The sequence below is a fragment of the Oenanthe melanoleuca genome, chromosome 28 (assembly GCF_029582105.1).
Source record: "Oenanthe melanoleuca isolate GR-GAL-2019-014 chromosome 28, OMel1.0, whole genome shotgun sequence".
Taxonomy (NCBI): Eukaryota; Metazoa; Chordata; class Aves; order Passeriformes; family Muscicapidae; genus Oenanthe; species Oenanthe melanoleuca.
Genome location: NC_079361.1, coordinates 1,395,931 through 1,412,872, shown reverse-complemented (window position 1 = coordinate 1,412,872; position 16,942 = coordinate 1,395,931). Strand labels below are relative to the sequence as shown.

At 51.5% G+C, this 16,942-nt stretch overlaps 1 protein-coding gene across 1 annotated transcript in view; it reads left to right on the top strand.

The window, feature by feature from the left end:
* Positions 1-378: 378 nt before the first annotated feature.
* The window catches only part of REXO1 (RNA exonuclease 1 homolog), a 43,526-nt gene continuing 26,962 nt past the window's right edge, over positions 379-16,942 (top strand). Inside the window, exons 1-2 of the mRNA XM_056512544.1 lie at positions 379-722; positions 14,180-15,933. Of these exons, the coding sequence (XP_056368519.1) occupies positions 533-722; positions 14,180-15,933 (1,944 nt within the window). The 5' untranslated portion in view covers positions 379-532. The remainder of the gene's footprint in view (positions 723-14,179; positions 15,934-16,942) is intronic.

The following is a 16,942-nucleotide window of genomic DNA, read 5'->3' as shown; positions in this document are numbered from 1 at the left end:
ACATCCCACAGCAATGAGACCCATGAGTCCCTGACAGGTCTGCAGGCACTGAACTCTCTGGGACAGGGCCAGGAGCCCAGCAAGGGCTGGAGCTGTGTCAGGGCTGGCATGGAGCTCAGGGAAAGGTTCTTCCCCCCGAGGGTGCTGGGCACTGCCCAGGCTCCCCAGGGAATGGTCCCGGCCCCAAGGCTGCCAGAGCTGCAGGAGCGTTTGGACAGCGCTCTCAGGGATGCTCAGGGTGGGGCTGTTGGGGGTCTGGGCTCGGATCAGTGATCGCGGCCGGATCCCCCCGCGGCCATTCCCGGACCCTGCGGCAGCTCCCGCCTCCCTCAGCCCGCCCCGCCCCGTCCCGCTGTCAGGCGCGCCGCGGGCAGCCCTGTGCGGGCAGCGGCGTCGCGGGGTCCTCGCCGCCGCGGCCGGCGCTCCCAAGATGGCGGCGGGGCCGGTACCGGCCGTGTGAAGCAGGAGCGCGTCCCGGTCGCCCGCGGCTCCTCCGCCCGCCCGGCCCCGCTCCCGCCCTGCAGCCGGCGGGATGCTCAGATCCACCGGCTACTTCCGCGGCATCGACTGCCCGTTCCTCAACGCCGGGGGGTCGGGGCCGGGCCGGGGGTGCCGCAGGCCCTACTGCCACTTCCGTCACCCCCCGGTGGCCCCGGCGCCGTGCGGAGCCTCCGGAGCCTCGGGCGACCCCAGCGTGGGGCTCCCGCTGGGACACGGCGCAGGTACGGCCCAGGCCGGTGCCCCTCACCTTCCCCGGCCCCTCCCCGGCTGCGGCTGTTCCCTCAGGCCGCTCGTGCCTTCCCCCCGCTCCGTGTGCTCCAGGCCCGTGCCCGGCCGCCCTGAGCCCCCTCAGCCCGTCCCAGCTGTGCCGGTATCCCCGCTGGGGCTGTGCCCAGCCCTGTGCCCGGCCCTGCCCGGGCCCCGGCGGGTGGAGCGCCGCCATCCCCGCGGCACACGGGCTTTGGGGCGCCGCTGCAGGAGGGCAGCGCTGCCCTGATCCCGTTCTTTGTCGCTGCAGGCGCTCGGCTCACGTGCTGCTGCGGTGTCAGCGCCCCGTTCCAAAGCTGCTGACAGCTCCAGGCCTGCAGGAGCTGCCCGCACAGGGGCAGCTCTGTCAGACCCCCCCGAGGGGTCTGTGGGGCACACAGCGCTGCCAGGCTTCTCAAAGGCACAAAACCCCAGTGAATCAGATGCTTCCTGAGTTGGAAGGGACTCACAAGAGTCAATAGTAAGCTATTGTTGTCCATTCTTCCAGCAACTCTTGTGATTTATTTATACACGTTATTTGCTGTCGTGCTGATTTATTGGGAGAAAAAAGCCTTCATTCTTCTCCCTAGAAGAACCCTGATGGCTTTTCTTTTTGTCACAGCTTTGTTGTTTCTGTTAGGTATAATGGAATAATAATGCTGGTGTGGACAGTCTCTAATAATCTGAAGCAGAAATTGCCAAAACAAAGGCCAGCTTGTGTTTTTTGTGTGCTTACTTAACTTTGGGTTGCTCTCAAGTTTGCAAGAGGATTAATTATTGATGTCTCCTGGCCACCAGGCTAGCTTACCACCACTAGTAGTTTAGTTTAAAATAAAAGAAGCTTTCTCACAGCTTTCACAGGCAGATAATTGTTAGAAAGACAAAAATTTTTGCCAATTTCCATGTTCTTTTGAATTTTAAAAGCTCCCTAGAATGCTTTAGGATGGTTTTTTTAGATGGTGTTATAATTATCTTTCAGTGTGCTGTTCCTGCATGTCTTTAAATATCTGTGAAGTGTCCATTTTGGAACTGGAATTGCTTATTTTGGCCTGCACCAGGTGCTGCTGTGCTTGATAACAGCTGGGGCTGGGTTTGGAGTTTGAAGTAGGGAAGGGAAGACCTCTGTGTGCCCCTGGAATGTGTGTGAGGCTCTCAGAGCTGGCTGGAAGTGTTGATGGAAGCTGAGTGTGGAGGGAAAGAAAATACTCCAGTGCCTTGCTAGGCTTGGCCTGGGCATGTCAGAGACATGGAGGAGCAGCCTGAGTTTTGGGAGTAAGAGTTTACTTACAATCATGGAACTGTTAAGGTTGGAAAAGCTCTCCAAGTTCATCAAATCCAGCCTTCAGCCATTATGGTCACCACTAAGCCATGGCCTCAAGAGCCACATCCACAATTGTCTGGACACTTCAGGGATGGAGACTCCACCACTGCCCTGGGCAGCCCCTTCCAGTGCTTCACATCTTTTTCTGTGAAGGAATTTTTCTTGATATCCACCCTGGTCTACAGCACTTAGAGAAGGGGTTTTTGGCAAATAAAACCCACAGTGTGGGTCTGGTTTCCCAAGGGGAAGTTTCTGCTACTTGTGAAGGAAGCAGGATCACAAGGCTGAACTGCAGGTGCTGCTCCTGCTCCCTGCTCCTGCCTCTTTCCCAACCTCTTGGCATCCAGCACAAGGCACAGCTGGCATAACAGGGATCTGGGAGTTCTGTTTCAGCTCAGGGTTCACCTCCAGCCATTTTTTAATGTTGATCTGTGTTGACTCCCACCTGCAGAGCTGCCCCAGCCCTGGCTCCAGCAGCAGGAGGACGTGGAGCTGCTGGAGCCAGTGCAGAGGAACCACGGAGATGCTGCAAGGGCTGGAGCCCCTCTGCTCTGGGGACAGCCTGGGACAGCTGGGGGTGCTCACCTGGAGAAGAGAAGGATCCAGGGAGAGCTCAGAGCCCATGGCAGGGACTAAAGGGGCTCCAGGAGAGCTGGAGAGGAACTGGGGACAAGGGATGGAGGGACAGGACCAGGGAATGGCTGCCACTGGCAGAGGGCAGGGCTGGATGGGATATTGGGCAGGAATTGTTCCCTGGGAGGGTGGGGAGCCCTGGCACAGGGTGCCCAGAGCAGCTGTGGCTGCCCCTGGATCCCTGGCAGTGTCCCAGGCCAGGCTGGACATTGGGGCTGGAGCAGCCTGGGACAGTGGGAGGTGTCCCTGCCAGGGCAGGGGTGGCACTGGGTGGGATTTATGGTCCCTTCCAACCCAAACCAGTCTGGGATTTTGTGATTCCCATTGGGAAATGGGGATGAGCAATGGGCCTGCTGCAATTTCAGGATTTTAGAACAGTCTCCAGCTAATCACAAAATGTTCCTGGTTCCTGTAGGGGCAGGAGACTCTTTTGCAGTTATTTTGCAGTGCTTGGCTCAGCTTCCTGGGAGGGATTCTGGTTGAAGTGCTCCTGTCATTTCCCTGCCTGCCTGGGGCTCCTGTCACCTGGAAGGATCTGTAGGATTTACACTAGAGGGTGTAGTAGCTCAGCCAGAACCAGGCAACCATCTTCTGGGAGCAGGTTCTCCATCCCCCAGGGCTTGCTCAGTGCCAGGGGAGCTGCCTGTCTTGTTTTGAAGTAGCCTCCTAACCATGCACATGGGCAGATCTGACCTATTTAATCACATCACTCGATAGAGAACCTTTAAAAGCCTCATTTTTTTGCCAATGCCAGTGAGTTTCTACACCAAGAGCTACAGCACAGATTGGTGTTTTCTGGGAGGGTGCCTAGAAAAAAAAGGATAACATCTAAAGGAACAGCCTGCTAAGCATATTGATTCGAGGCTGGGGCTGGCTTTGATGTTTGAAGATCACTGGAGGATTGGCAGGAACCCCAAAACTCTTGGTGCAATTTCATAGCTTTGAAAAGAGCTTTTGGAAACTGCCAGTGGAGCTGGCCCTGGCAGGTTCTGGGAGGGGGACGTGTGCCAGATGAGGCAGAGAGGATGTGGAATGAGGAATTACTGGGATGTAGCACAGTTCCCCCTTTTTTTTACTCACCCTCACCTCTCCAGACTTGCCAAGGTTCAGGTGTTCATAACATGATCCCTGTTTTTCATGCACATGCTCGTGTGCTCCCAGGCACTGGGGGACAGTGGTGCAGAGCCCTCCATGGCCCCTGGAGATCTGCAGGAGCAGGAGGACTGAGTTTTCCCTGGCTGCTGCTGTCTGGATGTGTCAGGCATTCCCTTTCCTTGCTGTCTGGAAGCAGGTCCATAAATACAAACGTGGAGAGTGAGGGGTTTGAACTGGGCTCTGAAACATGGAATCTTGGTGTGGGAATCTATCCCTGTGTTTTATTGCAGGGTTCTGCCTGTGTGGTAACAGAAAGTGGCTGCCTTGTGAAAATTCTGTGCTGAGCACTGAGGCTGATGGGGTTTTCTGTCCAGGACTGGGAATCTGCAGATTGCAAATTCTCATCCTGACTTGGCTGAAGTGCTTTTTCCATCTCTGAGACGACTAAAACCCACCTGCTTCAGAGCAGGATGAAAAGATTATTGAATGTGTGTGAAGTGCTTTGAAAGCGTGCGCTCTAAGGAGGAGGGAAGAGCTGCCTTCAGTCCTAAAAGCGTCTTTTCAAGAGCTGTAGAGGGGAAAAATAGGTCTCTCTTTAAAGTTGAGGTCCTGAGCATGCTGAAAGACATAAAAGAGGCATAATACAGCTCTTCATAAATATCTTAAGGTAGGCAGCCCTGCTTTGCTGGTTTGATGCTGTCAGGGGGTGTTTCAGCTGTGGATGTTTTTGAACCCAGAGCTGCTTCCAGGTCTGGAGCTCTGAGCTCTTTGTCTGCATTGATCACAGAATCCTGGAATATCCTGAGCTGGAAGGGACCCTCAGGGATCATCAGTGCAGCTCCTGCCCAGCCCCCATAGCCCCACCCTGAGCATCCCTGAGAGCGCTGTCCAAACGCTCCTGCAGCTCTGGCAGCCTTGGGGCCGGGACCATTCCCTGGGGAGCCTGGGCAGTGCCCAGCACCCTCGGGGGGAAGAACCTTTCCCTGAGCTCCATGCCAGCCCTGACACAGCTCCAGCCACTCTCTCAGGTTCTGATCCTTGTGTTCTTGTGGGATGGGAAGAGCCAGCCTGGCTTTCAGCACCCTGCCTTAAGTACTGTGCTCTGCAGTGGAGTCTACTGAGCTTCTCAGCAGTTTCCTGATATCTTCCAAAGCTTGTGGAGCAGTGTTCTTGCTGTTTGGATTTTCTATCTGGGTGTACAAAGTTTTGCAGGTTAGACCTGGATCAAATCTGTGGAAGATGTCAGGGACAGAGTTCTGCTCCTTTGTGTGATTGACACAGTGAGCTGCTGCTACAGTGTTGGGCTCAGGTCAAGAGTGCAGACATCCTTGGGCTGATCTCACTTGCTTGAACCCTGGATCCTGTCACTCCTGCAGGGAGGCACTTCACCTCTCCCTTCTTCTGCCCCAAAGCAGCTCTATAGGATGGCTGTGACCAGGATGATCCCCCCGAGGGTGCTGGGCACTGCCCAGGCTCCCCAGGGAATGGTCCCCAAGGCTGCCAGAGCTGCAGGAGCGTTTGGACAGCGCTCTCAGGGATGCTCAGGGTGGGGCTATTGGGGGTCTGGGACAGGGGTTGGGATCAGTGATCTCTGAGGGTCCCTTCCAGCTGAGGACATTCTATGCTTCTGTGATCCTTGGTAAAACCTAAAGAGGCTCTTTAAAAGTTAAAACCCAGCTTTAATCACCCCACATGTCAACACAGGGTCAGGGCCATTGTCAGGTTCCTCACACAGCACTTTGCTGAGGGGCTGTGCTGTGTGGTGGGAGCAGCCTCAGCACAGGCTGGATTTAGACTCACATTGCAGCCATGTTCACACTGGGTGTAGAAGGGATGCAAAAAAGGCCTTTTCCAGTGCGTTTTCCTTCCTGGAATTGATGTTGTGCAACATCATCTCAGCAAAGAGCTTTTATTTTACTGTATTTGCTACAGCAGAAGTGGAAACCCATGAAGTTTTCAGTATCATTTCACTGACAGAGCAAAGCAGGTGTTCAGTGCTGGGTGCTCCAGTCTATGAACTGGGTGGGGCCATCAATTCTGCTTTTTCCCCCCACATTTGTCTTTAGAGAATAATTACCAAAATGCCACCAGTGGATTTTATTTTTAACCAAGTTTTGAAATGAAGAGTGAAGAGTCAGTTGGTGGTGAGGTCGGGATGCATCTTTTGAGCAGTTTGGGATTTGTGGTGATTTCCCTGCACTGTCGGTTGGGGCAGGTGCAGGTGCCCTTTGTGCTGGGATTTCAGTGTGGGCTCACAGGACATTTCCCATTTCTGGTCTTTCTGTGCCTGTGGGGAGATTCCACCCCGAACCCGAGTCTCCGCAGGTGGGGCAGTTCCAGATGTGTGAAAAGCAGGAGGTGGGAGCAGATCTCCATCAAGCCAGCAGGATTTTGGGTTTGGCACAGCTGGAGTTGTGCCAGTGCTGGTGAATCCCTGCTCCTCTGTCTGCTCTCCCTCTCCACTGTGGGGTGCTTTCCCTGACATTTGAACACTTGCTCTGGTGTATGTTTGTAATCTGCCAGCGCCAGTGGGAAGCACCATTCCCTATTCCAGCTTTCCCGGAGCGCGTTGCCGGCGCTGGGCGAGGCGGTGGCTGACGTGGGCTCGGGCAGGCAGCGACAGGCAGGGCCAGGCTGTCCCAGCCCTGCCACCCCTCCCTGGGCTCCGGCTCGGGCTCGGGGATGGATGGCTGGGGAGCCACCGAGGTGTGCAGCTCCGAGCAAGCCAGCAGCAGCTGCAGGTGGGGAGTGGGGACAGGAGGGGGTCCGAGTCTCCCCCAAGGTGAGGGCAGCAGCGCTGGGAAGGAGCAGCAGGCTGGGGCAGCCCTCGCAGGCACGCTGAAGCCCGGGGGGCTGAAGGCGGGACTCGCGCGGCTCCTGCCCCGGCTGGCACCGGGTGCTGTGTCAGCGGCCGTGCTGTGTCAGCAGCCGTGCCGCCCGCAGCCCCGGCCCGCCAGCCCCGCCGGCTCCGCGATGAACAAATACCTGCAGTGCTTGCTGAGCCCGGGCACCTCAGGTAACTCCTCTGGAAGTTCTTGGGCTTCCTGCGGGGTCAGGTCGAGGTTTGGGGGTGCGGCTGGGAAGGAGCAGCTGGAGAGGAGCGACTTTCACGTGTCGCCATTCATTGAGCAGCAGCCCCGCGTCCTGGGGCTGCTGCTGCTGGAACGTGGGCACTGTGCAAGAAGCTTGGATTGGCTTTGGAGGGTTTGCTTTACAAGGGTTTGCATTTCCATGTGGATTTTGGATTTTTATTGAAGAGAGGACAGGGCTGAGGCTGGTTTAAAGTGGCTGTGGAGCTGCAGGTGTCTGAGACCTAAAGGAGCTGCAGAGTTTTAATTCCAGCCTTTGAATTGTTTAAAGCCAGACAAGTTTTAAAAACAACTAAAGTTTTACTTTTAGCCTTTCATACGTCACAGCTGAAGTGTTTTAATGCAGTACAGCTTGAAAGGTGCTTTTCTTTAGCTTTTAACTTTGTTTTCCAAATGTCTAGTTGAAACTAAGTTGTAATGGTTGGCTTTTGGTTGGTTGGGTTTTTTTTTTTTTTGTCTTAAGCGGGAATTTTTCACCTACACTGGTTAAAGAATAAAACAGGTGTTGAGAAGATAACTTATCTGGAGCACGCCAGAGAAAGGCTGGAAAATTAAGGGCTGGTGGGTGTTGCTGCTTGTGACTGTACTGGTTGGAATAAGTTTTCAAGATGAAGTTGAATAGAAAGAAGCCACCAGAATACTTGAAATATTTGAATACTTTTTTTTCTTATTTGAGAAGAAGACTTGTTCTGCTAATTGCATTTTTGAGTAGATCCTTGGTTTTATCCAGCACTTTACACAGGCAATGTGGAAATGGTTTCTGGGCTTTTTCTCAGAGAGAAAAAAAAAAGTCTCTGTTAAGTTTGTTTTGTTGTTTTTCTTTTTTTGTTTTTTTTTTTTCCCCAAACAATTTCAACTTTTCTTGTATTTTGAAGAATAACTTTATTGCTAAAATGAGAACCCAAACATTGAATATGCAGATTTTCAAACAGTGAGATTCCTTCCAGCCAGTGCATGACAGGCTGTGGGGTCAGGGTGTATTTTGGGTGCCAGTCTCTGTCCTCTGCCTGCTCTGGCCAATCCAACCAGTTGGGATTCTCTCATTCTTTCCTAAGTTATGGGAGAAATGTGCCAGTGATGTGATTTCCTTTTAGGAAAGTGTATCACAGACCTTGATGCTCTTTGCTGTTTCACTCCAGAGGGGGTGGGACTGTCAGTGATTCTGGGAATGATGAATTTGTGTGGTCAGGTCATTGTATCCTGGCTTTTGCATCCCTGGATTGGTGTTGCTGTGGGAGGCAGTGACAGCCCCAGGTGTCCTTGGGGACTCCCTGGAGGCCACCAGGAGGGTGAAGCTGCCACATTCTGTGCCTCGAGGACCTTTGAGATTCTTGATTTTCTGCACCAGAGACAAAACTGTCCAAAGTTGTGCTGTCTTGAATAAATTGAAGAGTTGGATGCTGCATCCCAGGTTGTGTGGGATGTGCCCTGATGAGTTTCCTATTGAGTGAGCTGTTCCTTGTTAATGCTTCCAGCTCTGGAAGGACCCTCTGGAGCTGCTGCTGCTGGAATGAACCCACTTGGGCAAGTCCCTGTCTCAGGAGATCTGGACTTTGGACAAGGGATGGAGGGACAGGACACAGGGAGTGGCTGGATGGGATATTGGGCAGGAATTGTTCCCTGGGAGGGTGGGGAGCCCTGGCACAGGGTGCCCAGAGCAGCTGTGGCTGCCCCTGGATCCCTGGCAGTGTCCCAGGCCAGGCTGGACATTGGGGCTGGGATAGTGGGAGGTGTCCAGGATCGAGATGGGCTCTAATGTCCCTTCCAACCCAAGCCATTCCATGATTTCTCCCTGGGCACTGCCTGCCCTCAGCTGGGATGGCTGAGCACAGAGGTGGTGTCTGGCTGCTCCTGTCCCTCGGTGTGAGCCCTCCCTGTGCTGTGTCACCCCTGGGGCTCAGCCCATGGGGACACCTGGAGAAACCAGCCCTGCCCCGGCTGGGTCCCAGCAAGGCTAAAAATACCCCGGAGTGAGACATGACTGTTCAGACTTTTTCTCAGCCTTGCTAATATCAGACTTTCTTTTCTCATATTTGCATCCTTTTTTCCATTAGAGAAATGACTGTAGGGGTTCATGGTGTACTTTGAGGCTGTGGCATTAAACATCTCCCCTGGAGGAACAAATCCAAGGAGTGGGATGCACAGGGATTCTTCTGCTTCTAATACCTTTCAAACCTTGCTTGCTGGTGTTCCTTGACCAGCACAAGGTTATTAACACTGCTTTTAACACTTAATTTTATAATAAGATTCACTTTTCTAAAACACAAAAAAGGAGCAAAACAAATCCTTGGACTAGGGTTAAATTTAAAGTTGAAGAAACATTTTTCTTAGCTCCCCTTCCCTGCCCTCCTAACCCATTTCCTCTGGGTGATTATTTGAAATGTACTATTTTAAATCTCAGTGTTAATTATTTCCAAGTGGTTGCATATTATTGTTAAATTAATTGCTAGAAATCTGCTTTGGGTCCCAGCAAATGAGCTCTGTGCCAAAAGCTGCCATTTCTTGTGTGCTCTTTAATTCTGAGGAGTAGCAGAACTCAGGCTGCTGGTAAAGCCTCTCTGAAACATTTTGTTCTTGAGGAACCACTGTTGTTTCTGTGAAGTGTTAAATGAAAAGCTCAGAATGATTTTGCAGTGGTGATAATTTTTCTGCAATCACAGAGGTTGTCCCTCTGCTGAGTGCTGGCACTGTAAACACAGCGAGCTCTTAAGCCAGCAAAGCTGTTCTGATGTTGTGAAATAAAAATGCTTTTATTTTGTCCTTTTCCAAAGAGTCTCCAAACAGCTTTCACTTTCCCCACCTCCCTGTGAATGCACCTTTTGTTGCCAGCGGCAGGTGACCCAGGGGAATGGACTCAGCAGCAGCAAGGCTTGAAAATCAAAAAGAGCTGTAAGACCTTTGTGTCCCACAGTCAGCCCAGCCACCGTGGTCACCACTAAACCACGTCCCCAGGTGCCACATGCACAGGAGTTTTGAACACTTGCAGGGACAGTGACTCCACCAGTGCCCTGGCAGCCTGTCCCAGTGCCTGACAACCCTTTCTTGTGAGGAAATGTTCCCAATATCCAGTCTAAACCTCCCCTGGCCCAGCCTGAGGCTGTTCCCTCTCCTCCTGTCCCTGTTCCTGGAGCACAGCCCGACCCCCCGGCTGTCCCCTCCTGTCAGGGAGTTGTGCAGAGCCACAAGGGCCCCTGAGCCTCCTTTTCTCCAGGCTGAGCCCCTTTCCAGCTCCCTCAGCCACTCCTGGTGCTCCAGCCCCTTCCCCAGCTCTGTTCCCTTCCCTGGACACTCTCCAGCCCCTCAGTGTCCTTCCTGTGGGTTCACTACAAGAAATGTTCAATGTCTTTTGGCCCACGCTGATCCCTCTGAAGCTTGGCCAGCAGGGCCTTTTGTTTTGGACTCCTAATTGGTGTAAATCTGAAAGTTTCTAATTTTTGCAGCCTTTTGGTCTGGCAGCAGCAGCAGTAGCTTTGTTGGATCTGGAAGAAGCAGTTGCCCTCCATTTGTCCAGTGTAGCTGTGGCTGCTGCATCCCTGGAAGTGTCCAGGGTTGGATGGGCTTGGAGCAACTTGGGACAGTGGAAGGTGTCCCTGGCCATGGCAGGGGTGGAACTGGATGAGCTTTAAGGTTCTTTCCAAACCAAACCATCCTGGGATTCTCTCCCCCACATTCAAGAGCTGGACTCTTTTTCCAAAACATGCAGGTCTGCACTGACCAGCACCTGTCACACATTTGGGCTTTTCTGTTTTTAAAGCATCTCCGGTATGAGCTGTGGTAGGGCTGGATTAAAAAAAAAAAAAAAAAAGGAACACTTTTCTCTGGAATGATTCACTGTAAAATAAGTTTTACCTTCACACAGGTGACCTTGTCCTCCCACTCTTCTTTAATGTCAGCTTTGTTTACTGGCCTTGCCTGTTGCCCAAACTAGAAGGACCAGTGAGGAGTCTGGCTCAGGGAAGCTTTGTAATAATCCAGCTCCACCTTGGAACTGAGGCCTCAACCAACATGACAGTAACCGGGAAAAAACCCATCAGCCTGGTTTTTTAGGTAGAATCTTGTTTTATGCTTCCATATTTTCTGTGCTGCAATGGCTCATTTAAGCACAGCTCAGTTGGGTGTGTTCTAAAGCACTTCTGGGTTAAATAAAATGTTCATTGAGGTTCTGCATAAAATATTAATAACTTATTTTCTCTAATATTGATGGTAACCTCACCTTTTGTTTCTCAGGGGGTTATTTAATATGAGATACATTAATTTATTGAAATAGTTTGTACTTTAGAAGTGTTTAGTTCACAATCCTGCAAGGAGTTGGCATCTCATTATCTCATGATTCCTAAGGGTCAGAGCAGGCTCTGCTTTCCATCCCTCCAAAAAGAATTATTTCACTGAGTGCCTCAGTCCTTTTGCTCCCTCAAGAGCTGCAGCCATCTGTTACATCAGAACAGCAACCCCAGTGTAGCTCATCCTGTACACCCTGAGTGTCCAGGTCAGTGAAAGGAAGAGCAATAAAGGAAAACATGAAGCAGACTCCTTTGAGTATCAGATCCCAGTGGCAGGAAGATTCTTCCCTTTCCTGGTTCCTGAGAGTGTAGTTTGGCAGCTGGAAAGCTGCTTTGATTTGAAATAGCTGGTTGAACATCTCTGGTTTGGAGACTTGTGTGTTTATACCTCATCATATACACACACACACACACACACACACATATATTTGTGTGTGTGCTTTTGTGTAAAGAAAACTCCTCCTGCTGTGTTTCTGCTGCATTATTTGCACATTGTGGCCAGAGGGGATGGTGCTGATGGGCATTGTGGAGCCAAGTCTTTCATGGCTGGGCAGCCTTTGATCAGCAGTGCTGGAGAATCCATCAGGCCTCCCCCACACTTCCACCAGAGCTCTTTCCCTGCCCTGTCTCAAAGCCTGTGGCATGTCCTGAGGTTATAATCTGTGTTTTCATCTGGCCACAGAAAATTTGCCAGGAGTTTTATGCTGGAGATGAACAGCAGACTCCATGTCTGTGCTGGGGCTGCCCTCTACTTTCCCTGATCCTGATATATTTGAAATAGTTTGGTTTTCTGCATGGACAGGATGGCTTTTGTTTGGTTAGGGTTTGTTGCTTTTTTTGGGGCAAGTCTAGATCCAGACTCTGTGTTCTCTGTTTGCAGGCCATCTGATATTTAGCCTTGCATGAATTATCAGTCTTTCAGCTGTTCCCTTAAAACACATGTGCTGAATTTTAGGTTTCAGTCCTGATTTAGGGGGTAGTAGCTGACTCCTCCAGGTTTCAGTGGTTCTTTCTGCCAGGTGTGGCAGTGATGTTTCAGTGTGGTCAGAGCTGAGCTGCTGGGCATGGAGAGCTGTCAGATCCTTATCCCTCCTCAGGCTGATACTGTCCCTAACAGTTCTGATCATCTGCACATAGCCTTGCCTTGATGCTGCTGCTGTTTGCATGTGGGTTTGTTCATGGCTTTTTTTCCTTGTTACCTGCTTTCCTTCAAGGTTTCTAACCAGGAATTTCTGTCCAGTGCCTGCTGCCCTGTTTGTCACCTGCTCCCTCCCTCTGTCCCTGGCTGTACTGGGTGTCCTAGGGAGGAGCACACCCTGGGTTTGGAAATGCTCTTTGTGTCATCATTACAGCTCTCTGCAATAGCTGGAGGGGAACTGGTTCTAGAAATAGAGCCTTATTCCTCTTCCCCACGTTTCTGGCTCTGAGAAGGCTCAGACAGGCCTGTGGAAGGTGGTGACATCACACTGGCATTGCCCGGAGTCCCTGTTCAATCAGGAACTAATTGGTTTGGAAAAAAACTTCACAAACCCAAAGGGATAAAAAGTATTTTCTGAAACTGCTGCCTTTATTTTATCCCAGCCTCTTTCATTCTGCTTCCTTGGGGGCCAGTTCTGCCAGCTGCTAGACAGATCCTTTTCCTATTGCCAAAGGAAGTTGTGCACTCATGATCCTCTCTAAAAAAACCTCACACCCCCCAAAAAAAACCCAAACCCCTCAGTCTTATGAGAATGGTGGAAATGGCTCTTTCAACACTGTCTGCTTCTGTTAAAAGAAGTTCTCTCATCCCTCTTAGACCTGAGAAGTTTTTAATTTTCTGTTTTCTGTCTCTTTGCTTATTGTTTGGTTCCTCTGCATACCCATGTTGGAGAGCCAGTTTTAGTACTGTCCTTGTAGCAGAGAACAAAATGTCAGCAGCCAGAGACTCTGTGATAAAACAAGGATTGAAAACAGTTTGGAGTCAAAAAGCAGCTGTTAATGTTCCTGTAGCTTCTGTTTGCTAAATGCAGCTGTCACTGTTGGAGTCCTGCAATGGTGTGGGTTGGGAGAGACTTTAAAACTTGTCCAGTGTCACCCTCCACCATGGCAGGGACACCTCCCACTGTCCCAGCCTGGCCTGGGACACTGCCAGGGATCCAGGGGCAGCCACAGCTGCTCTGGGCACCCTGTGCCAGGGCTCCCCACCCTCCCAGGGAACAATTCCTGCCCAATATCCCATCCAGCCCTGCCCTCTGCCAGTGGCAGCCATTCCCTGGGTCCTGTCCCTCCATCCCTTGTCCCCAGTCCCTCTCCAGCTCTCCTGGAGCCCCTTTAGGCCCTGCCAGGGGCTCTGAGCTCTCCCTGGAGCCTTTTCCAGGCTGGATGTGGGAGAGAGGCCATTGAAGGAACTTTTCTGGAAAGGGGAGTGTGGAAAAGGGAAATGTTTTGGGTGTTCAGTGTTCTTGTCTGGGTGGTTGCTCTCAGTGGTTGAGTTGTGTTGCCTGTTGTAGTTTTTCCTTCCTACCAGCAGCTCTTAGTTTGTCAGTCCAGATCAGAGTGGTTTTCCTGCAGCTGCCATGAGAAACACTGAGCCTTGAGGAATTTTGGAGGCTTTTGGTGGGCTTTAGGTGTCAGCACTGGGAAGTGAGAACCTAATCCACAGTTTCTCCCTGGAATCCTCTTTCCTCCTGGGTGACTTCATTGAATTAAGCCAATGCCCAGTCAGCTCCCTTTGGGCCTAATACAGTGATTATTCTTTGGTGCCCTGAAGAAAATTTATAGAGCTTTTCCATGAGTATTAAAAGCACCTTGTTAACAGATCTTTAGTCCTGGGAGTAGTTTGTACAATCTGGTTTAGTCTGGGCCAGAGAACATCACTGGTGGTTTTTGGTACCCAACATTTATTTATTCTGTGGTGCAAGAATGTGGCTTTTGGTTGTGTCATTCAGTGCTGGGGTTTGATCAGAGCTTTAAAAAGACCTTTTTAAAATTTTACTTGAATTGCTGGCAGTAAATGATTTTTTTTCTCTTTCCAGAGCGAGGCTATGACCCCTACAACCCTGAGCTTCCCAGGCCCTTGCTGGAGGCAGAGGATGGCACCCTGGCTGATGTTACAGATGTCACACCTGGCATTCTGGAGCTGGAGCTGGTCAACAAGGCCATTGAGGCAGTGAAGAACGAAGTGGAGAGGGAGCAGAAGAAGTACGAGGAGCTGCTGGAAACCACAAAGGAGTTTGGTGCTTCAGAGGGCTCCTCACTCATTTCAAACACACCTGTGTCAGCTGCTGGGCCTCAGAATGATTCCTTTGCCTCCTTGGAGTATAATCCAGGGAGCTACAACTTCAACAATAACCCTGACTACAACCCCACTCCTCTGGCTGCTGCTGGCAGGTCCAGTAAATACACCTTGGATTCCTCCCGCTCCAAAGGGAGCTCACTGGAATATGTCCCCAAGGCTGTAGCACAGAATAAAAAATACAGCAGCACTGTCACTAACAATAAATACGTGATTGATGACTCCAAACCTTCCACAGACTTGGAATACGACCCTCTTTCCAATTACTCTGCCAGGCTGTTGGGCAAAGCCACAGCCAAGGGGTCCAAAAGGGACAGGGCCTCTGATTATGAGGACTCCTACTCTCCATCACGGAAGAAGCTCTGCGAAGATCCCGATGATGACGAGGTGTTGGCCAGGTTCTCCTCCTCTGAAGATGAGGCTGAGGTGGAATATAAAACAGCTTCTGGTAGCTCACCCTCAAAAGCTGGTTCTGAGAGTGAATCAAACCATGAGTTCTCCAGCAAAGAGCAGAGCACAAAAGTGGATAGCTCTGCTTCCCAGGAGAGCAAAGAAGCAGCACAGCACAGGGAGGACCTTCCAAATTCACAGAAAAACCTTGCCAAGAACTCACCAGACAAGAGCTCAAAAGCAGCAAAGTTGTGTTCTGGTAGGAGCAACAAGGAAATTGAAAATAAAAACAAAGACTCCAAAGACAAAACAAAAAGGAAGAAAATGGATGTTAGTAAAACATCAGGCCTCAGTGAGGCTGGGAAGAAGGAGAAAAATAAAAATGCAGACAAAGACAAAGTGCTCAAGAAAGAAGAAAAATTAAAAACCAAGAACGAAGAGAAAAACTGCAAAGACAAAAGCGTCAAAGTGAAAACAGATGGGAACTTGAAGAAACCTGAAAAACAGAAGTCAGAAAAAGTGGATGGGTGTAAGAAAGAAAAATCCAAGTCCAGCAGCAGCAGTTCAGGGAAAAGCAAGAGTGAGGGTGTCACCAAGGGCACAGACAAGGTGGGGAGCAGCAAGAAGGACTCCCAGAGCAAATGTGATGTGAAAAATGGCAAGGAAAGCTCTGCTTGTAAAAACAAGGAGAAGGGGACCAAGAGCTCCCTGGAGCACAGGAAGGACAAGGTCAGTCCTGCAGGACAGGGAGAGCTGAAGAAGGGCAGGAAGCAGCGGAGTTTGAGCCACGTGGACCTGTTTGGGGACGAGAGTGGGGATGAGGGTGACACGGGCCGGCCTTTGTCCTCCTTGCTCCGCGTCAGCTCGGACTCGGACGGGGCCGACTCTGCCTCAGCCTCTGACAGTGACAGGGGCAGGACCAGGAAAGCAAAGCGCTCCAGGCTGTCCAGGTCATCGTCATCTTCCTCCACATCTGATGACATTGATTATTCCATCCTTGAGAAAGATGTGGACTTTGAGTCAGATCCCATGGAGGAGTGTCTCAGGATCTTTAATGAATCTAAAGATGTGAAAACTGAAGACAAGGGAAGGCTGGGGAAACAGGTAATGCTGGGTTGGGGGTGTTGGTTCTCTCCCCTCCAAAGGTGGAAGGATTCTGGTTCAGTTTAGTGGTGTTGCTTTTCTCAAGTAGCTGAGGAGGGTTGCATGTGCATGGATCTCTGCATTCCCCATGGATCCCCAGGGGCTGTGGGTGGATCTCTGCATCCCCCATGGATCCCTCTGGGCTGTGGGTGGATCTCTGCATCCCTTGTGGATCCCCATGGGCTGTGGGTGGATCTCTGCATCCCCCATGGATCCCAGGGGCTGTGCATGGATCTCTGCATCCCCCATGGATCCCAGGGGCTGTGCATGGATCTCTGCATCCCCCATGGATCCCAGGGGCTGTGCATGGATCTCTGCATCCCCCATGGATCCCAGGGGCTGTGCATGGATCTCTGCATCCCCCATGGATCCCCATGGGCTGTGGGTGGATCTCTGCATCCCCCATGGATCCCCATGGGCTGTGCATGGATCTCTGCATTCCCCATGGATCCCCATGGGCTGTGCATGGATCTCTACATCCCCTATGGATCTCTGCATCCTCTGTGGATCCCCATGGGCCGTGCACGGATCTCTACATCCCCTATGGATCTCTGCATCCCCGTAGATCCCCATGGGCTGTGGGTGGATCTCTACATCCCCCATGGATCTCTGCATCCCCCATGGATCCCCCTGGGCTGTGGGTGGATCTCTGCATCCCCCATGGATCTCTGCATCCCCGTAGATCCCCATGGGCTGTGCATGGATCTCTGCATCCCCATGGGCTGCAGGGGCACAGCTGCTTCACCATGGTCTCACCACAGGCTGCAGAGGAGCCTCAGCTCTGGTGTCTGGAGCACCTCCTGCCCCTCCCTCACTGACCTTGGTGTCTCCATGTTGTTTCCCTCACATGTTCTCACCTCCTCCTCTGCTCTAGCTGGAATTAAAACTGCCCACCTCACTTTATTTTGATTTTCTTGTTAAATTTGTTATCACAGAGGTGTTACCATCTCCTCTAATTGGCCCAGGCTTG